The 23,098-nt window shown below is 41.0% G+C and overlaps 1 protein-coding gene across 1 annotated transcript in view; it reads left to right on the forward strand.

Moving 5' to 3' along the window:
• ADAMTSL1 (ADAMTS like 1) overlaps positions 1-23,098 on the forward strand; it is a 518,348-nt gene that overhangs the window by 314,853 nt on the left and 180,397 nt on the right. Inside the window, 1 exon segment of the mRNA XM_068422922.1 lies at positions 12,860-12,987. Within this exon segment, the coding sequence (XP_068279023.1) occupies positions 12,860-12,987 (128 nt within the window).

Here is a 23,098-nt window from a genome sequence, read left to right on the forward strand (position 1 = left end):
AATGTAGGCTGTTGAGCTATTGGTCTGCTTCACCAGTGTCAGTAAAGTTAAACACATTTTGTTTTAATGACTTTTGCTAGATTCATAGCTCTGGCAAAGAATAATAAAAGAAACTACGAAACTGAACACTGTGGAGAGTCTGAAGACTGGAATATGGTCACCTGTAGTCATGGATCTGTCAGCTGGACAGGCTTATTATTTTGCCTTTCTTTTTGAAAGTGGAAAATAACGTTCTCAGAATAATAACTCTTAATACAAATATAATGGTTCATAAGCATAGTATTAGCTGAGATTTGAGAGCAAGCTTGTAATCTACATAAATTGATTTAATTCTGTTAACTGCAATAGAGCTATATTGAATTCCACCTGCTTAGACTATGTACCAAGGTCTTTTCATTTAATAACTGTTTTTATTTTGAGCTTTTACATGTGGTGTTTAGGTGTCATGCACAGGAGCAATTAAAATACCTCCAAAAAGTATTGCTCGTGACTCTCTTCCTGTGAAATCTCTGAGTGGCCAATTTAGCTTCTTTTCAACAGAACACCTTTGCTGGGTTTTGTGGGTTTGTTATGGCCTGAATCTAAGTGTGCACATTGAAGACTACTGTAAGGCCAGGACCTTCTCTCTACTTCACTGACAGTGAGATGTTACCATATCAGAGATTACTGACTCCAGATGCATCTCCAGCTTTTTTCTTTTTTTGTCCCTTTAAGTATCCTGATTAGAATTTCATTTTACATATGAGTGTTTTTTTTCTTCTTGCTGCCAGAACCCAACTTTTCCAAATTTCTTATAAAAGTAGCTGAAGTTGTGGTGAAATTGGAATGCAATACAGATAGGTGACTGGGGGAGGGAAAGCAGTGTGTGTGCATGTGAGATTTAATCTGCTTCCAAGGCAAGCATATGTAGAAATCTTAATAGTTTTGCTGCCTGTGAATTATTTGGACACTGCTTATACAAGCAGTCCTTCTTCTAGTTGTATAGAGAAATAAGTGGTATGTTCACCAATTCCACAGTACATTAATTTTCACATTGTTTCCATTTTCATCTTCACTGCCTTTATGGAATTTCTTCCAAAGCTTCAACCCTTTAGAGGTTGCCCTGAGATTTCTGCCTTTCAGAGACTTCTTGCAGAGCAAGTTCAGCAGAGGGGGTGTCAGGGCAGAGGGAAGGGGGTGTGTGATAACGTAAGACATCCTGAAATAAATTCCAAGAGTGCTCAAGAAATGAGACAGGAAATTATATGCAACTTATAATAAATTCAAACTGTCCCATAAAGTAAATATAACTCATTTTGTTTCCACACGAATGTACTGTAGGGGTGTCGAATTTCCCCTTCTAGCTTTGTTGAATATAATCTCAGTCCCTGTTTGAAGTTTGCTAGTGTATTGTTCAGGTCCTGCGCTATATCAACAGACCCAGAAATTAAAGGGAATAAAGGAAGCAATAATGTCTCCTACCGTTCTGGTGCTCGCATCAGATTGGTGGATTATTTATTTACTAGCTTATTTAAATCCCTGTATTTCTTTCAGCCTGGACTGTTAAAAGCATCTGTTGTTGAGGGCAAATATAACTGCCCTTAACAAGCCCAGAGCTGTCTTTTCTTTTTTCATTTTGGTATGTGGATGGATTATGATTGTAAATGTGTTTTGGATATGACATTTTCATAGTTCCTGTACCTTTTAAAAAAGAGAGTGGGGGATTTTCAAGTTACTGTGATACTGCCAATATGTTCCTTAAAGAGCTAGCCAGAGCCGTGTTTTAAAGATGAAAGATCTGAATTAGCTGAACGGGAGAGGGAAGTAATTCAATAGAAATCTCTGAAACTCAAAATTGCTTGAATTGTCAGACTCTGCTTTGCTAACCCAAACATTAGCACTCTTGTCATTCTCTGATGGGCTCAGCCACCCATCAGTGCTGGTGAGCACCAGGGCAAGTGGGACTGCGTTATTACTTCTTACCAGAGTTGAAGACTGGCATAGAGAGGACTGCACACCCTTTCTGTGCAGCATACTGTCTCCAAAGTGTGGATGTGTCTTGTCTTTTATTTGGTGAGAGCAATGGAAATACAAATATTTTCATCATGTGCGATATTAGAGGGCAATGTGAGAGTAGCATCAGCTTATATCCTGACAGTGTTTAGGTCCTTCCATTTTTGTAATTCCATGTAAAATCATGAAAAAAATCTGGTACTCCTGGAAAACTCCTCCACCTTGGTACTGCAAACTCTCAACAATTGAGTGTATTTTCCATTAAAGAAATGTATTCATTAATTTGTGATCCATTACTTGGTGATTAAGGGGGGAATAAATATGTTAGATAAACTCTGAGGTATATAGGTAATTCCTAAGGGTCCCATGAGCATTTGTTTTCCTGTCTTGCCTTTATTTTTTGTTATGACATGGGATCTTGAGCTTTCTCCATGATTTCACTTCTTTACTTCTCTCTTCCCTTCCTCCCCTTTTCTTCCTTTCTTTCTTTCTTCCTTCCTTCCTCCCTCCCTTTCTCTCTTCCACTCTTTCTCTCTCTTCCCCCTGTATTTTTTTTACATAAATATTTCCCTTTCAGTTTTCCTGCCTCCACCAAGGCTCAATGTTTCAACCCTTTATACGGCCCCTTGTTCTTAAAATAAACACATACACGGCTCCATGAGGTAACTCAGGGAGATGGCAGACCATCAGAAGAATAGGAGGGTTCATTTATTTTGAATAAACCTCATGATTGAGAATGTTTATCTGAAATTACATCAGTCTTTGGAGAGCTCTCCTCCCTTCTCTGGAACACCTGACCAGAGAGTGCCATCTTCCTGTTGCAACCTGTGGCACCTTGTCTTAATGCTCTGACCTGCTCCAGAGGAGGCTGAGCCTCCTAGGACTGACGAGCCCGTTAAAATCTATGCTGATGTGACAAGGTCTTCTAGCTCAGACTTTCAGAACCAGAGTTTCTAAATCCAGTCCACATGGGGTTTGGTGCACATAAGAGGACTCACTGTCGGATGTCGTGACCTGTACGGAGAGTTAGGCTAGGCGAATATCTGAAGCTTAAGGTCAGTTTGCTAAATCAAGGGAAAATGTCTAATACACACTTCTTCAGTGTATTACCCTGCCTCTTTGGGGGAGACAGTGGCTCACCTGTGAAGCTGGGAGTGTCAGCCATATGTTGGACATTTTTTCTTGAAGCTGACAAACACAGCCCAACCCCACACAGCTTTCACTTTTTGTCCCTTAGAAAACACTTGGTGTGCAATAGGCCTTGTCACGGATAACAATTTTACTTTTCTCTCTTTTCCTTTCTGCTTGCCTCTGTGGGCTCTTTCCCCACCCACAGTTCTTGCTACTTGGAAGGCAAACCCGAAGTCCTCGAATGCAAGATGCACTTTTGAACCCATGCTGTTGGGTGGGTTCTGAATTCTGGAAAGTGTTTTCACTCATCCTGCATCTGAACCAGTCCTTGCCTCGAAAACCCTTCTGAACCAAGTAGGCGACAAGTCTGAGTCTGAGCCAGCTTGGACCTACTCTGTATTGGATCACCCATGCCTGGTGTTTACACCAGCACAGCAGGGTTTAAATAAAACAGGGTATTGTAACTTGGGTCTGTGAGAGCAAGAGAGAAAGCTCTTGTATTCACATTGCTCTCCTGGTGTATATTTTCATGTGGGTAAGTAGAGTGAGAGATAGGACTGATCTGAGTTTTATAAGGCACTGTTATGAAACGTTATAGGGAGTGCAGCGTGCAGCGTGTTGAAGTGATATGGTGTCAGCTCTATCCTCTGCCAGCAACACCCCCCCCCCCATCTGGCTGCTTCCCTTTTAGGAGAAGAAATGAGCTCACATTTGGCACATTTCTCCTGGGATACAACTTACAGTCCAGGTTTGGGAATGGCTGTTTAGCTCCTAAAGTCCTGAAATGGCTGTTTATCGTTTCTTCCCTGTTTTGTTGCAGACTAGAAGCTGTGTACTCCCTATTACAAGTTTTAAGAGACTGTATATACAGCTATGTGACTTGCTTCATGGCAGGAGGAATCCTGTGAGACTATGGGGACAGCACTGGCAATGTTTTTATCATTGGGAGAGCACTTGATGTGTGGAGATAATGACTGTCAGAGGGTATAAATGTGTACAACACTGAGACTACAGACATTCTGTTTTCAGGATGACAAAGTTCTGTGTGATACTTCGTCCTTATTACTTTTGCAATAACCATATCAGGTCATATATGGCTAGAAGGGAAGAGGGGCTATTTCCTCCTCGAAGAACCTTTGCTTTCCTGTGCAAAAGGAAAAGTTGCCATAATTTCCCTTTTTCTGTTTCCTTAGTAATGAGCCTGTCTTGCATGACTGTGCTGTTAAGAGTAAAAGAAGACAAAAAGGAGCACAGCGCTGAAAAGAACTACCACAGCAAACTTTTACTTATGTCCCTGGGAACAGAGCTAGGTGTATCTGTTATCAGGTGTCTTCCTTCAGGGTAAAGTAAATTGTCCACCTATTGCTCTTCCCCTTGTCTGTGTTCACAGGAGCAGAACAAGCATTGAAAAACTGCAAAAGGATCTCAGTGAGGTTTCCTCTTCTCTCCTTCTCATCAAGGTGTCTTTCCCTGTTTCTTCTAAGTGACAGATGATTTTGATCCTGAAGAAAAAGTACCTTAAAAACTACCCAGAAGGAGATTTGGACTTTTTTGTTTATTCCTTTTTAAGAGGCTGAAATGAAAAAAAATAAATCCTGGGCCCTTTATCTGCAGTACCAAAGTCTGAGCATAAAGTAGTTACCCAATGTACAGTATATACCCTCACATGTGTACCAGTACATTCCTTGGGGCGTGGATCCTTGGGAACCCTCAGATCAAGGGTTCCCTGTGCCAGGGGTTTTCCACAGGAAATACTCTCTTGATCCCCTCACAGGTCTTTTACCTGGTTTTGCAAGTGCAAAGGAGGCGAAAATTCCTCAGTTAATTTCCAAGACCGTGGAAACCTGGGGCAAGTGGGCTGGTACTGTTCAGCTCACAGCCCCACACCCAGTACAAGGGAGCTGTTGCCCTCCAGGGAGCAGGGGAGCCAGTGTACAAGGTATAGCCACTTCCACCTCAAGACGTCTGATGCTCATTGCAGCTACTTTTCTTTCCAGGTTATTTGCCAGAGAAAACAGTGTTTTAGCGGTAGCTCAAACAGTCCTGCAGGCATCCTTTTGATTTTGCCATATGGAATAGCATGCAATTAATTATGGGAGCAGTTCCACCTGTGGTCACTCAGCATCTCAGGTGCAGTAAACAGCTCTGGCAGCTTGGGCACCAGGGCATTTTCTCTCTTTATCTTCTTTTAACTTCTGTGAGAGCAGAACTCACATTACTTTGGTAAGAATGCCAGGTAGGCAGTTTTTTTCTGGCTTGTGTGGTGCTTCTGGAGGGTGGCTGGGTGGCAGGTCTGATAGCTGAAGTCCTCTCTTCATCTTCACATGGGATACAGTCAGGATGATGGGAAGATAAGCTGTCTACCACACCAGCTAAACAGTATTCATCCATCCTGACCCTGAGGCAGACTCCCTGGGAAAAGAAAATAAGTTGTTGTTCATTCCCCTTAAGTCGTTGGATATGTTGTTAGGGCTGACTTGGGGACCTCTGCTTTCATGAGGTGCATGAAATGGGCCGATACCTGCTCGGAGCTGGAGGACAGCTATTGCCATAGGGAATCCTAGTGCTTCCAGGGAATTATGCTCCTCACAAGGATAAGGCTTACTTTAACAAGCCCTTTCTTCGGTACAGTTATTCTGGAAGAGTGCATGTGCTTCAGTCATTCAGTACTGCTTAAAATGATGTGCAACTCTTTGCCTAGACACATTAAACGTTTTTTGTGCACTGCAAACTGGAAGTGTCAGAATATTTTACTTATAATGTTTCCAAGATAATTGCTCTGAAATGTTTCAACAGCTCTTCAGGAATGTCTTGCATGTTAATATTTTGTTTGACAGTAATTACCATATTAATTCAACTGGCTGTGATTTTGTTCTGCCTTGCCTTCCAAGCAGTTTCCCATCTGATCTGTAATCCAGCTGTTACCTTGGATGGAATGCAACACAGATACACAATATTGTGCAAATGAAATCTTACAAAACCATGTATTAACATTGGTTGAAATTTTGAAATGTATGTTTCTTAAAAAGAGATGAGGTCACTGGCCTTGTCTCCTGCTGTTATGCACCTAGATAAATGCTGAGAGCAGTTTCTTCCTGGTTCACTACAGACAGCATTTCAGTACTGTGTGAAGTATATATTTGACCTCAGTGACAAACTAATATCAAAGGATGATCAAGGATTACTGAAAGAAGGAGAATGAATGGCTTGGGAAGAATTCATGTAGGGATACGCTTGGACGTATCTGAAAAGGGAGGGCAGAAAGACCATATAATAGGGAAAAATACTGGTTTTCTAACCCTAATATAATTTTCACAGTAGCAAAAGACAAGTTTAGGCAATGGCCTCAGAGGAGTCTTGCATATTATCACTGACAGTTCATCATACCCCTAAACAGTGGGGATATGATAAGAACCAGATGATTTCAATTTCTTAACCAAATCCAGCGGTGCATATCATCTGGGAAATAAGTGTGGCTTAAAGTCTGCATCAGTGCCTTAGTCCACCAAGAGGTTAACTGCATTTTTCACTATCTGTATTGCTGTTAATCTAGGGAACAGCACTGGGTGCTTGAAAAATATGACTTCAGCAGCATTTTACTGAACAAGGAGGATGACTGGAACCCTCGGAAACTGAGGAACTATTAAACAACAGGATCTGTATTTATACTCACTCTTTGCTGTGTGACAGTGGCAAATAGTTGGATTCTGTAGGGATAGTGCAGTTCCAAACAAAATTTTGAATTCAATTCCAGTAGGCGACTAAGATTTATTTTCTTAAGGCTGAACTTTTATAGGTCTCAGGATATGAACAGAGATCTTGCTGCTTTTCATGTTTCTCCCTCTGTGCACCCACACACACGTGTATACACATGCTCTTAGAAGAAACATGGTTCTCTCATCAGGGATGCAGCTCCTGGATGGCCACAGGGCTGTTGTGATTTAAGGATGTGTGACATTTGTTGTGTTTTTTACATACTATACGAGATAGTTTAAGTGATTTCTGTGTACTCTTTGTTACTGGAGAGGGTAGAAAAGACCTGTTATTCATCTCAGTCTGAATATAACTAGAATGCCCAACAACTCTTTAATAAATTCAGAAATTACTGTTAAACACTGAAGCTGGATTTTTTAAAGAATAAAATTGGATACCTAGCTCTTTCAGTCTTACTTGATTATGTCAGATAAGTTTTGTTTACATTATAAGTCCTTTGTTCAGCTCATAGTTTAAAACTTTTTTTTCTTTTGGAAACATCTTCACCTGAGTGCCTTAACCACTGACTCTTGATTTAATTTTGTAGACATGATTCTTCTTGCTTTCTTGCCCAAAAGCACAAAGCGTTCCTTCTCTTTCTCATTACAGAACTCTTTGGAAGTCCTCATGCCCGTTTCCTCTCAAGCTGTTGTGTTGGGTGGTAGCTGCAGGATCACCCTCAGATTATTAGAGTAATGAGGGATAAAGAAAGAGCTGGTTTTGATTAGCGCTTGCGGCCTTTTTTTTGTTTTAATGTAGGCCACTGATAAGCAAATTTTTTGCAGGTGACGTTTCTGCTGTTGAATCTGTAGATGTCAGGACATCATGAGTTTTGTGTGGACAAAGCAGTGGGTGTTTCCTGGGAAGCTCAGGTCAAGACCCACCTAGAATGGACAGAAGGAGGAAGGAAGCTCTTCTGATACCAGCAGCAGGGCATAATGAGCCTTGATGACTGTCTGCATTTTGCTCCTTTGGCATGTACTGGCATTTCAAAAAGCACCAATCTGGGGTACTTCTGGCAGAGATAAAAGATTTTTTCTAAGAAGGAAGTGTTACTAAAGGAAGCTTTAAGTGGTAGCAGCTTTACTCCTTGTAGCTTTAAAGGCATGTACCCTAGCTCTGTTGGTTTTTTCTTTTTTTCTTTTTTCTTTTTTCTTTTTTCTTTTTTCTTTTTTCTTTTTTCTTTTTTCTTTTTTCTTTTTTCTTTTTTCTTTTTTCTTTTTTCTTTTTTCTTTTTTCTTTTTTCTTTTTTCTTTTTTCTTCTTTCTTCTTTCTTTTTTCTTCTTTCTTCTTTCTTCTTTCTTTTTTCTTTTTCCTTTTTCCTTTTTCCTTTTTCCTTTTTCCTTTTTCCTTTTTCCTTTTTCCTTTTTCCTTTTTTCCTTTTTCTTTCTTCTCTGTCCTCTCTTTCCTCTCTTTCTTCTCTGTCCTCTCTGTCCTCTCTTCCTCTCTTTCATCTCTCCTCTCTTTCCTCTCTTTCCTCTCTTTCCTCTCTTTCCTCTCTTTCCTCTCTTCTCTCTCTTCTCTCTCTTTCTCTCTCTTTCTCTCTCTTTCTCTCTCTTTCTCTCTCTTTCTCTCTCTTTCTCTCTCTTTCTCTCCCTTCTCCCTTCTCCCTTCTCCCTTCTCCCTTCTCCCTTCTCTCCATTGTCCTTCTCCCTTCTCCCTTCTCCCTTCTCCCCTTCTCCCCTTCTCCCTTCTCCCTTCTCCCTTCTCTCCCTTCTCTCCCTTCTCTCCCTTCTCTCCCTTCTCTCCCTTCTCTCCCTTCTCTCCCTTCTCTCTCCCTTTCTCTCTCCCTTTCTCTCTCCCTTTCTCTCTCCCTTTCTCTCTCCCTTTCTCTCTCCCTTTCTCTCTCTTTCTCTCTCTTTCTCTCTCTTTCTCTCTCTTTCTCTCTCTTTCTCTCTCGTTCTCCCTCTTTCTCTCTCGTTCTCTCTCTCTCTTTCTCTCTCTTTCTCTCTCTTTCTCTCTCTTTCTCTCTCTTTCTCTCTCTTTCTCTCTCTTTCTCTCTCTTCTCTCTCTTCTCTCTCTCCTCTCTCTCCTCTCTCTTCTCTCTCTCTCCTCTCTCTTCTCTCTCTCTCCTCTCTCTCTTCTCTCTCTCTTCTCTCTCTCTTCTCTCTCTCTTCTCTCTCTCTTCTCTCTCTTCTCTCTCTTCTCTCTCTTCTCTCTCTTCTCTCTCTTTTCTCTCTCTCTTCTCTCTCTCTTCTCTCTCTCTTCTCTCTCTTTTCTCCTTTTTCTTCTTTTTTTTCTTTTTTTCTTATGTGTACTTTTTATGGCAGGAACTTTAGGACTTTAAAGGAGTACTGTAGGAATTTTTGTATTGCAGAACACTGTGAAGTTCTTGACTTACCAGGAATATTTTAATGCAGGTTCTTCAGTTTATTTCACTTTGTTGAAAGTGCGTAGAAATTATTAATTAGTGATATAAGCTACTTTTGAAAAATGTGTGCTGAACAATGTATTCTTAGCTAGTAATGGTATATATCCTTTGAAGCTGCAATAGACCTGCAATAGACAATCTTTTTCAGATTTAAAATGGCTTTTCGGGAATTGCTAGAATTTCAAGCTCAATCTTAACTGCATAGTTCACAGGAGGGAAAACCACTCTATTTTCTTTAACATTAAACATGGATGGAGTTGAAATGAATTATGTTTATTCCACTTGCTAAAAGAAAAGTTGGAGCCTGTTCCAGCTTGAGATCACATGCTTTCTGGGAATATATAGGTCTTGTAACAAATCTTGGAATGCAAATAACAGGCACATGGCTCTCCTCTGGGTGGGAGTACAATTTATTTCAGAAAAATTTGGGCCCTTAGAATGTCTAGCTGTGCTGAAGCTTATAATTTGTGATGAGGTAAGAGTACTTGGTTCACGTGACTTGACTTTGCAACCCTTTTTAATTATGTCTTTGGGCTTGGCTTTCAACAGTGGTGAATGATCAGGACAAGCACCCATTTACAATTCGAAGATATTTGTTTCCTTTTAAACGAAAATCACAGACACACATTTTCTTTTTAGCAGACTAAAAGTGCAAACACACATTTTCATTTTATAAAAAACACCCTTCAGAAAGCAGTCAGCTGAAATAACCTCAGTAAATTGGTGTGTCACTCCTCTTATCTCACATGTAAATATTAATGAGATTGTATCTAGAGGATGGATCACATCTGGCCTTAGTCAGAATTGGATCACTTCTGTTACTTTAAAACCTTTTGCATTTTAATAAAGGTAAGATAAACTGAGAGTGTCAAATTCTAGAAGAAAGTTTGCCTTCTACCTGCTTAGTTTAGCTTCCTTCTCATTCAGAAGACTTATTTGATTAATTAAAAAAAATAATATTTACAAATTGTGTTGGATCCTTTTTTCAGCCTATCTTAATGTTCTGCTCCTGAACCCCTCTAATTTGATGGAGTTTTCATTTGACCTCAGCATGCTTTGGACCAGATTCTAAAGTTTTTCCAAAAGGGTTGGCCACCTTTGTGTCAGAAGGCCAAACAGACTCAACTCTATTTAAGTGACATTTGTGTATTTGCCTTGTAAAATATTCCGGTTTAAAAAAGGAGCCCTCATGCCCTTGAAGGTCCATGAGCAGCAGCACGAGGAATGCCGTAGGTGACCATTGTGAAACGCTGGGGAGCCGCAGCTGGGTGGACAGTCTGGTGTGTCACTGCGCTGGTCCTGCACCTGACCCTTGCCACTCACTGAGCTCTTCCTTTCAAAAGAAATAACCATATTTGGTGTGTTTACAGAGAGGAAAATGCTTTCTGTTTTAACCCATTCTGCCCAAACAGACTGACTCATTCTTCAAGATCAGGTTTGGACTGTACCTTGATAAAAGCAATAATAGAAAGAGAGGGAAAGAAGAGAAAATGGCTGGCCATTTGTCCTGCAAATCTTATTTTTTTTTCCTTTAAGCAATATCTCCATAGACACTTGTCAATTTGGCATGCAGTCTGAGCTCACTTAAGCAGGTTTAACATGAAGAACTTTAATTTAGTTACCACTAATTTATTGTGCCAGTGTATCTCAGAGTAGTATCAGGCTTTTGGAAGGAATATAACAATACAATTACTCTGTCAACCTGAGTGAGCTAAGTACTGATCCATGAGCTAATGATTCACTTCAGGGCAGGAAGACTCCCTTGGGACCGTGGGAACAGCACTGGCAATGTTTTCATCCTTCAGATGCATGGAGCTAATGACTGTCAGAGGGTGCGAATGTGTACAACACTGAGATTACAGGCTTTCTGTTTTCAGGAGAACAGAGTTCAGTGTGAGACTTTGGCCTTATTACTGAGCTGAGTATAGAGACAGATAATAAAAGACATGGGCTTTCACTTCAGCTAATCTTATACCTGGCTGTTTATTCAGCGTCATAGATGAAACTAGTGGGTGAACTACAATCCCCTCACAGAATTTTATAGGACTAAATCATTTCCATATTGGAAAATTCTATCATTATTAATGGTTAGCATATATAATGCATTCCTATCTCCTTAAAGTACACTGAATAGTTAACTTCTTACCTTGATAAATCCCCATTAACACACATTTCATATCTTAACATGCCAGACTTAGTCCTTTGCTCTACACAGACTGTTCAGTTTAGGATCTAGGTTATGTGTGACAAATTCACTATCTCCCTTAAACAGATGAATACTGAAACTGTTCACAGCCCTAAACCATTGAAAACTTTTTCTTTTTTTGCCTGTGAGTGACAATACTCAAGACTGGTATATTTCACCAGGTTTCTGATTTCATGACAAAGCTTTTACACACCTGCAGTGAAGATAAAATGATTTCAGTGTTGAGCTATCACTGTGTCTCAAATGATCTGTCAATCATTTGAAAGCTAACGTTGATTCATCTAACATGGGCTAGCAACAATGCTTGCTGATGTTTCTCTGATGAAGATGTACCATCAAAGTCTCCCTCCCAGTTCTCTTGCCTTCTCATTTATTCCAAATACAGTTAGAAATGTTATTCACCAGGTGTTGGTCCACAGCACAAGTCAAGCTTTGAAGGAGAACGCTGCCTGGTCTCCATCAGACACAGGCATTTTCCATGCACCTTTGCCTGCTTCAGTAGGTTGTTCTTCCAGCAAAACCACATAGTCCATGAGGGACAATATCTATGTAAATGGTTAAATTATTTGTGTTCCTACAGATCTATGTTTCTGAGGTGCATTTGCATGAAAGAAAATGAAATGCTGGATACATGCATGGCTGCATATTTGAGGCAGGTACTGCTATATATTTATGAGTTAATTCTAGAAGAGCTAAGCATCTCTGAGTCCATCAGTGCTACTACTCTACAAAGTTGTTTGCGCCCAACCACTGGCCTTAACAACAGCACTGCCTGGGTCTGTGCCCGGCCTTGGAGAACTCCAGATCTTCAGGTAGTACGCACTTGCTTTTTTAAGTTAGCAAATAGTAGGGATAAAAAAGTTCGGGAATCTTTGTCCAGAAAGCTTTACAGGAGATGTTTGGACAGAGAAGAAGTGACAATAGTTCCGGTTCCTTATGGCGAGTGCATGGAAATGGTTACATTGAATGTCTTTGTATCACTATGTTGTGATTCTTTTTTTCCTCAAGAGCATCTTGGAAGGCACTTTTTAATATGCCCTTTCGTAGTTTCTAACACAGTAACAAAACTTCAAAGCACGATTTCTAATGTCTATAATACTCCACCTCTTCCTTTTAATCAGGAAAAATCCCTTGCCTCACTATTGTCCAAAGTGCTCTTCTACAATAGTCATCACCAGTCTCAAACTGAGACAGATTATGATACTCAAAGGGTGACAGCAAGTTCATGCAGCAACCCCCACTGCAAGAACTGGCTGCCAATCAGTAGGAATGTCAGAGAATAACAGATCTATTCAGTGCTTTCAATGACCAAGGTGGTATCCAGTAAAAAGAACGGTTAAGCTAGCAACTATATTTTTATCCTTTACATGATTTTTCCTGATGTTTTTCCTTCTCCCTCTCCTCAGAGCTCCAGAACAGCTCGTTCAGAGGAAGACCGAGGCTCACTGTGGGATGCCTGGGGCTCCTGGAGTGAATGTTCACGCACTTGTGGAGGAGGGGCTTCGTATTCACTGAGGCGCTGCCTGGGCAGCAAGTAAGTGGGTGAACGCTTTTTACTTTACTGATGGGAGAATTCAATCTACTCATATGTGTCAGATCACAAGAAGTAATCAGTAGAGGTCTTGAACTGCACTGAAATTTCCAACTCAGTGTCAAAACGTTGTGGTGTGGTGTGTTTTTTAATTCAGGCAAGCAGCCAACTTGTTTGATAAGGCAACACCCTTCTAAAATATAGTGAGAACCTATGGAGATACAAAAGTTGCCTGGACAGCTTGCTAGGCTGCCAGCTACTGAAAAGTGAAACCTGCCTCCACTTTCACCATTTAAGCATTAAGACTTTTCATGCACTTGTACCAGACTACAGCTAATTCACTAGGTTTAGCACCCCACAGCCTCAGCCACACTGAGACTTGTCACGGTTTAAAGCTGGGCCGGCTATTAACCCGGTGGCAGATGCTCTCTGTTAACCCTCTCCCCCCCCACCCTAAGGGAAAGGGAAAAGGGAGAGAGACTTACGGGTTGGAAAGTTAAAACAGTTTTAATAAACTATAGTAATGAAAAAGAGTATAATAAGAATAATAGAAATAATCAAATATATACAAAACCAAGATCGAGAGCTTGGAAATCCTCCTCAGGCAGAGTTGCTCCCCCCAGCACAGGTAGAGGGGAAAAGGCAGTAGCTCCCCCTGCCATCACACCTGCAGGCTTTTAACTGGAGAACTGGCAAAGCTGGTACCAATCAGTGGGAGACAGGAGGGCCCCTCCCTCCTGGGCCCCACCTCCAGGAGGCAGTGGGTTAGTGATAAATAGGAAAGTGAGAATGACATGTATGGGATGGAATACCTCATTGGTCAATCTTGGGTCACCTGCCCTGTCTGCTCCTCCCTGCAGGTGCGACCCCCCTTCGGCTCTTCACTCATAAGCAGTGAGGAATTTAGCAGTGACCTTGGTTTCTCTAAGACTAATTGGCCTGGTTTGGGCCAAACCAGGACATTCCACCCCTTATTCCATACCATTCACGTCATACTCAGATCACCACTACCTTTTCATTTTCAAATATAGATATACATATCACTAGTTTATGATTCATCTTTATGCAAAAAATTCATCAAGTTCATTTAGTTCAGAATTGTGGGTTTCCATCTGGCTAGCAGTCTCTCAGGGCGGGAGACATGGTATGAGTTTTGTCACGGTTCATGCCCACGGGTTGCAGGTTCAAAATGTCAGTCTCGAGGAGGTTACTGGACGCCACTTGCAGCTAGCTCTGGTCTCATCACCACTGTCTTAACCTGTGCAATAGAGTCCATGGTTAAGTCCACCCCTCGGTCACTAGCCCGTCTGTATGTTGCATCTCTCCCTTGATGACCTGAAGTGTCATGAGCCCACCGAGCTAAAAATAGTTCACCTTTATGTTCCCAGTCCAAATCTATTTGGAACACTTTAGCAGCTTGATCCGCTTGTTGGTTGTTTCGATGTTCCTCAGTTGCCCGACTTTTAGGTATGTGAGCATCTGGGCCAGTCACAATGGGGTGCTTTTTCCATTCATTTTTAGTTAGGCTCACTTCGGCCTCCAATACAGATAACACTTGAGATCCTCCTGTTACTCCTGAAATACTGATAGATTCTGCCCCTTTATGATCCGATGGCATTAGGGTGCACTGTGCACCAGTGTCTACCAAGGCTCGATACCTTCGTGGTTTTGATGTGCCAGGCCATCGAATCCACACAGTCCAATAAACTCGGTTGTCCCTCTCCTCCACCTGGCTGGAGTCAGTGCCCCCCTAATTAAGAAATGGATTCGTGCTGCTCACAGGGACTAGACCTTCATTTCTCCTATTCACACTTGGGAAAAAGGGATTTGAGGCCCATCTCCCCTGACTGGGGTCCTGCTCACTGGTAACTGGAGCAGCCATCCTTCTAGAAAAATTCTCTCTGGTATTTCTTTTAGCTTGCAACTCATGTACTCGTGCCTGTAGGGTACTGGTAGGTTGTCCATGCCATCTGCTCATGTCCTCCCCATAACCACGCAGGGCAAACCACAGGATACCTCGTGATGTGTTCCGTTTCCTTTGAGCTGGTCCTGTGGGAGAGCGTTTTCTCCTAACAGCTGCAAAGCGCACCTGTGTAGGTAGAGAGTCAAGTTTATTCTCGATCCTGGACAGTTTGTCTGACAGTTGTTTAAATGAGTCCTTGTTTTCCTTAGTCAGTTTTTCCACAGCCGAGATGCGTGCCTGCAGTGGGGAAGAAATACTATCTTCATACTGTCGCATACAGTTAGCCATTTTACCCACAGTAGAACGTGCCATATCATCTTCTCCCCATACTAATATTGACAATGTATGGGTATATGTCAGTGGAGCATTCTTCACAACCTTCCAGAACATGGATCGGTTGCATTCCACTTCATCAGGATCTACAGGATCTCCAACTTCCCATGGGTGTCTATAAATAATCTGTTGCACAGCTAGTTCTCTAAGGTAGTTAATACCTTTTTCTATAGTGGTCCATTTGCTTAGGTGGCTCATAACATCATCTTTATAGGGATACCTGCTCTTTACAGCTGACAAGAGTCACCTCCAGAGACTGATAGTGTTTGACTTTCTTGCAAGCGTCTTATCAATACCACCATCTCTGGACAGGGATCCCAACTGTCTGGCTTCTCTGCCATCCAATTGCATGCTGTCTGCCCCATTATCCCAACATCGGAGCAACCAGGTAATAATAGGTTCACCGTCATAACGGCTGAAGTCTTTCCTTATATTTCTCAGGTCCTTCAGGGATAAGGAGTGGTAGGTTATCTCTACGTCTGAGTCCTCCTCTTGTGATAGTTCTGCTTTAGAAGGACCTTTCTTCTGTGATGGGTCTGCTTTAAAAGGACAATTGAGGAAACCCCCATCTGTGTCAGGCCCTAACTCTGCCTGAGAAGGGCCCTCACCTGGGTCATATGATGGCTCTGCCTTAGAAGGCTCTGAGTCATCATCCTTCACTTCACGAGCTGATTTCTTTTGGTATTTCTTCCTGGTTACAGGAGCAATTGGTACAGATTCGATAGATGCTGGGGTCTGAGTAGATGCAGTGGCTGTCGTGGGAGTGCTGAGACTTGTTAGAGTCTGAGTAGCTGCAGTGGCCATCTTGGGGGGTGTAGCAGCTGTGGTACAGGCTGCCAAGGTTTCAGTGGATTTAGTGGCTGTAGCGGCAGCACACGCTGTAGGATCTGAGGTGGCTGCAGAACACCTACAACTCTCCCTGCACCGATATTTAATCTTATCCCACATCAGAAACACATTCAGGACAACCAAAAATAAAAACATGCCACCTAGACAGCACTATCCTAATTTTGCAAAATCTAGTGGAATCAGCTTGGCAGAAAAGGAGAAGGTACTATTTCCCAAAGTAAAACTGGAAGTGTAATCATTAACAGAATCAGCTAAAGGACACCTGGAGCGTGCAGATGAAGTCGCTGCTACTGATTTGCGATTAAAGCTGCCCATCATTGTGTCATAGAGATAAGAGATCGGAATATTAACTGCCCAGTTTATCACAGCATAAATCAGTATCAAACCCCATACCAAAACAATACATTTCGACCAGCGCCCACTGCTAAACTGCATGTAAACATTCATAAGAAGCAAGCAATAACACAGTGCCCACGGCAGGTAAGGCATCATTGCAATACTCAACTGTGAAAGAAACTCTATAAAAAGACGAGATAACACAGCATTCAAAAATGACATCACCATCTTCACTATCTGTTTTAATTTCCAACCCCTCATAAATCTCAAAGGAAGAAATCTGATACTCTCTCAGCTGAGCTCTCTGGGTCTCCTCCCTCCAGAGCCAGGATTCAACTTATCAGAGCAACCTGTTGGAGCTTCTCTCGAGCCCCACGTTGGGCACTGATAAATCTGTCACAGTTTAAAGCTGGGCCAGCTATTAACCCAGTGGCAGATGCTCTCTGTTAACCCTCTCCCCCCCCACCCTAAGGGAAAGGGAAAAGGAAGAGAGACTTATGGGTTGGAAAGTTAAAACAGTTTTAATAAACTATAGTAATGAAAAAGAGTATAATAAGAATAATAGAAATAATCAAATATATACAAAACCAAGATCAAGAGCTTGGAAATCCTCCTCAGGCAGAGTTGCTCCCCCCAGCACGGGAAGAGGGGAAAATGCAGTAGCTCCCCTTGCCATCACACCTGCAGGCTTTTAACTGGAGAACTGGCAAAGCTGGTACCAATCAGTGGGAGACAGGAAGACCCCTCCCTCCTGGGCCCCACCTCCAGGAGGCAGTGGGTTAGTGATAAATAGGAAAGTGAGAATGACGTGTATGGGATGGAATACCTCATTGGTCAATCTTGGGTCACCTGCTCCTCCCTGCTCCTCCCTGCTCCTCCCTGCAGGTGCGACCCCCCTTCGGCTCTTCACTCGTAAGCAGTGAGGAATTTAGCAGTGACCTTGGTTTCTCTAAGACTAATTGGCCTGGTTTGGCCCAAACCAGGCCAAGACTGTACAAGCATCAGATTGACCCAACATGGCATCCTGAGCAATATAAGAAAGAATGATAATTCTGCTGAGGATATGTTATGAATTAAATTTCAGGTAGGAAGTCTTCCATGCTAGCAAACCCTCCCCAACAGGTAGAAGAAGAATGGCCCAGTGCGAAGGTAAAGTCTGGATACCCAATTAGGCATCTGAGATTTTATTCCTCCTCAGTTACTAGCTTGCAACGGAACATGGACAAGTCATTTGACATCATTTCCACTCTATAGTATATGTAAGTTTTACCTGCAAAATATTTCTAGCAAATATTATTTCTGTCTACTTTAGGAAAAAGTTTACCTGCAGTAAAGATGGTATATGTGATAAATATTAACAGATTTCTGATAAAGGACATGAAGGAAAACTCCAGACCCAAATTTTTTGCCTTACTGCCCTCTCTGATACCTTATATATTGTAGTATAAAAAATGTAATACAATTTTCCACCCTGCATATGTTTCTTTTGTATTTTCTTTGATGTGCTTATAAAACTGATGCTAGTAAAGCAAACTGCGACAATACACTCCAAATCATTTTGTACAGCTGACATTTTAATACATGATGGTGTTTAGCGAGGACAAGAAACAGCACAAGGCATTGAACCATAAGATCAGAATAGAATATTATGTATTTTAGCTTTATCTGTAGACAGTTTGATTTCCTAGTTCCAGCAATTATTGAGTTGACAGTGTGCAAAAGTCTGCTGGAAGGAGAAAAGATAGGCAAAGGCATCTACTGAAACCAGTGGAAAGACGGTACTTTTTTATTCCAGTCCCATGAAAAAAAAATAGAATAATTTGTTTTTTAAACATGGAGCCAAATTCTCACCTCTTGTCAGTTCCATAGCAAATAGTGGTTCTGCAAACACCTCGAAATCAGGAATTGTAGAGACAGGAACTTATTTTCAATCACAGCGTATCCTTTTCAGACTTAGGAAAATAAGTGCTCTTCTCTATGTTCCTTTAATGTAAACAGGAAATCAGGTACATCAGGAGATCTGGGGAATCTGAGCAGTATAAGGTCTTGCTGGCTACACCTCTGCTCCCTCACTGAGAACTGCCTCAGTAGTTTCTAGAGGGTAAAAGTCTTGGAGCTCCATGACAGCAGTGATAGTAGTCATAGTGCTCTATAGTATGTGCGTATAAACCACTCCTTCTGGGCAGGTTCTCCCCATCTGCTTCTCTTTGATTCTTGTACTATTCAGGACATCTCTGAAGCTACCCCAGTGGAACAGGGAATAAACTCATAAATCACACAGTACTTGTTTTTCATACAGTACCTTACTACTGTACCATCAGCACATAAGGAATGCTTCCTGCCTTAAGAAACCAACTGCAAACTTTTGCCCATTCAGATGTGGAAGCCCCCTGTTTCCAGGATAGGATGCAGGGGTTTAATTAGGTGCACAACTATAGCTAGCCAGTAGCAATAAATCATAAATAATAACATTTTACCTGGAATTAGCACAGTATCAATGTGCGACAGTTTTTCCTTTTTCCTGGTCTGTGTGCGACTGCTAATGAAATAAAGGGTTTAAATGATTACTTTTTGTGCTAGGCAAGCATTTTAAGTCGCTAAGAAAGATGCAGAGGGAGAGCGGGGGAAAGAAACTCGTCCAGACTTTGAAGGTTTGGAAATAACTTGTGCGCATGAGTATTTCAAACCTGGCAAGGCTAGAACAAAATGTCCACCTCTCTGGGACAATTTCTTGGTTAGTACAGTTTATCTCATGTATTTGCTCTGTGTAATTTCATGGCAGCATGAAGGAAGATACTAGATGCTTCTGGCCAATGAAAACTGGCAACACATTTATATGTTTTGGAACAAATTAATCCTAAATATTTCTTGCCATTGGAGGAATGTTCATAATGCCTTATGTCTTTTAGTCCTGTATGCGATGACTTTCAGAGCATTACATGAAAAGAGAGAGCCCAGTGCATCTGCTTTGAAGAAATGGAAAGACTAATTGCCCATTCCCAAAAAACATTAATATATGCAGCTAAATAAAGGAAACCAGTTTTCTTTCCAGCTTTTGTTTGCCAAAGTTATGTTAGTGCTTGTGTTGTTTGTTTTGGAAATGTGTTTTGTGTTAGGCCTTTGCAGCTGTGATGAAAGAATGGAAAGTGTTAGTGAGGAATTCTGTTTTCTAGTGTTTTGGATGGCAAACATTTCAGGGTAGGGGCAGTTTAACGGTACATTTCATTAGAACAACTGGTCCTGATTATGCTAAGGACATTTAGTATGATAGTGATATAAATAAATATGCCAGTCACACAATCAGACAGGAGTTGTCAGCCCAGGTCAACCACGTGTCCTGGTAACCTGTGCTGACAGCAAGCAGCACTGGGTCACGCCAGTGGCAGAATAAACCCCAGGAAAATAACATTTTGATAATTAGTAGTTAAAAACTGGGCTAAACCTCAATGCATGACACTTTTCATGGACTTTGTAGGAATTAACTCTTTACAACTTCAGATATTCTTATTTACACAAAAGGACAGACCCCCTTTTAACATTACAGTTGTTTGCCTCAGCTCACTTGAATGTGAAATTTCCAGCCTAATGATATATTGGGTAAAGAAGCAATTATTTTTATCATTGCACAGTGTTTCATCCTTCAGTTTCAGTCTCTCTCTCTCTCTCCTTTTTTTTTACAAAGCTTAGGAAAGAGAAACTCCTCATCTTCTCCTCTCCCTTATGAACAGTCATGCAGCACTGCTGGTCAAAACCCGTAGAGAGAACCACAGACCACTCCTGTTTTTCTTGAGGGCCAAACTAGCAACTGTTGTGCTTCTACAGAGAACCAAGTTTTATTAGCTATTGGATTCTTTGGCTACAGGGACACTGGAATACATAGGCAGAGCAGGTGGAGAGACATTGCCATATGGTCTTTGCCCTCTTCCTCGGAATCTGGCTATTATTTCTTGCAGTCTGTCTACTGCACAGCACATCTGGAGTTTGTCATCTAGCATAGTGATTGATAGTACCTACATACCTTCAATCCAGGTGTTAAATGTGCATGTTCATTCAAGCAGACTCAAACAGAGTAATAAACGGCTGAATATTCTTCAGATATCTGAAATTCATGTGCATTTATTTAATTTCCTTGTGTCAGAATACGTTTTCAAATTGTAAAAGAAATTACAATTTCTTTTGTGCTAAGTTCTGGTCCTAAACATATTCTGTGTGTTCTGGCATTGTACTTTACATATTGACAAGTATTGCAATAATATCAATAGTGTTCTACTGTTCCTAGGGTTGGCAGGAAAATAATTGTGATTTTTTTTTCCTATATCTTCCAAATTCATCATCACTTTCTAGTAAAGTAAGGTTATAGGTTGCAGAAGAGCAGGATGTCCTAGAGTTTTGGGAATGATTTTAGCAGATAATAGATATCTAGTGTTTTTTTCAGTCTGCTTAGAAGCCCTACCTGTTCCTGTTGCTGTTTTTTCCAGCTAAAGCATTAAGCAGGGAACAGTCTGTATGAGTGTGTAGCAGAGTGCTAAGCTGGTTATGGAGTCCCATGGATACTGAAACTGGGTTTAAGAGGTCAAAATTTGAGATCATCACTCTTACCTTTGGGAAATAATGTGTAAACTGCTGAATAGAGTGGAGGTTTTCCACCATTAGATGAGGGATGTATGTTTAGTAGCAGAAGAAAGTAAATATTAACATCTTCCTGTCTCAAGTTTCCCTCAGTAATAAAAGTGACAGAGATTTTAAAAAAGAAAAAACAAATAGAAAACAACAACAAAAAAAGAGGGAACACATATGAGAGAGTCACAATCCCAGCTTTGTTTAGATGCTTCATACTGGTTCAGTTACTTCCTGGAATATTTTTTTTTTCCCCTTTTCAAATGCCTCCCTTCCTTCCTTCAGCTGATAGCTGCCTTTTGGTAATGGAAGAGAACCATCAGTATGAAATACCCTTTCCACCAGCTCTGCTTGCTAAATTAGCTGGCCCACTGCCATTGCATTCTGCATGATGAAAACAGTAGATCTGCATAAATTACTCTCAGTTTTATGCAGTTTGACTTGGTTGATCAGTAAAATAGCCACCGAGACATACCTTTGGAGGTTAGGTTTAATAAACTAGCTTAATTAGCTAAAATTACGTCAGTTTTATGCTGTGTGACATTTTTCAGAAGACAGAAGAAGCCCAAAATAAATTGGATTTATTTCATTAAGGAGTAATATTTTCTCATTTTGATCACACAGATTATCAGTTCACAAATCAAGCACCAAACGGTCTGATCCTTGTCAGACTCCGGACCCTCCCTCCGTTTCAGGCTACAGTCACAGACTCATCTGTCTCAGGGGCTTAGATTGCAAAAGAATCTGAAGTTTTTCACATCTAACATTGATGAAAGGTCCTTTAAACTTTCTGAGTGAAAATTACAATGAAACAGTTTTTCTACTTTTTGGGTTGCTGCTTTATCGGATAGAAGCTAACACAAATTACTGCAACTATTGTGCAATGATATAAATGCAGTCTGCTTTAATCCTGGCACTACTAAATAAGACAAATTATGCCACTTTATGAAATGTTCCTATGAAAGTCAGAATGATAATTTTAAATATTGTGGTTTTTTATGACTTCCAGGATAAGCCCTTTGCTCTCTTAAGGTCTGTAGAATAAAGAGCAAAACATTTTTGCACAAATGCTGTCATACTTGCTGAATACATCTACTAAAGTAAATAGCATACTGATGAAGCATACCATGTCACTCAATGGGAGTACAGTCGATGTCATAAAATTCTTAGGTCAGCTGTGCTACCAAATGATTTTGGAGGATGCTTCTTATTACTCTGATAAAAACTGTATCTGTATGCTACCTTAGTGTACAACTTCCTGCGAATGACCTTCAGTATACCTCAATAGCTGGCTTGTTTTCTGCTTCAGTTGATAACTGTAGTTGATTTACTCTATAAAGGACATGCTCAATGCTATATTGGGTGATTTTAAACTTCTGGAAGAAATTTTGAGTATATTTAGTTTGTAGATGCTTCTTGTTAAAGCTGTGCCATCTAGCAGCATTTTAAAATGGAAATTTTTATTCTATTTACCCTGGGGTTAGTCAAATCTGTAATTATGAGAACATTTCCTGCTTTCATTTGATGGAGAAGAATTTCCATTTTTCGAGAAGGATTACAGTTCTAACTCTTCCTAACAGCAGAAACAGCAAGCAACAGCCTTAAATTTGAGTCAATACTATAAAAAGCTGCAATTTTCACACAATATAGATCAATGCTGTAATCTGTGGAGTGATTGCTGGTGGTCTTTGGAGAACCAGTTACTCACATTGTGCAGGCTGTCCTCATTTCCGGTTTCTGTGCCTCAGTGAAGTAGCTAAAACAATGTCAAATGCTTTCCTAGTGTTGTTTTCACATGTAATCCATTGCTAGAGTTGCCACAGGGATGTTACATGTCGGTGTTTGGGGTGAGAAACTGATCTGTGTTAGAATGAACTGTAGTCAGCATTGTACCTACGGATGAGTGATGGATATGGTCTCCATAAGTATGTTTCTCTGTTGAGAAGTAGCCTACATAACAAAAATGTCTGTGAAGCCTTCATTTGGATGGTACACTGTTCGTAAATCCAGGTTCAC

This window comes from Nyctibius grandis, chromosome Z (assembly GCF_013368605.1).
Source record: "Nyctibius grandis isolate bNycGra1 chromosome Z, bNycGra1.pri, whole genome shotgun sequence".
In the NCBI taxonomy this organism is placed as follows: Eukaryota; Metazoa; Chordata; class Aves; order Nyctibiiformes; family Nyctibiidae; genus Nyctibius; species Nyctibius grandis.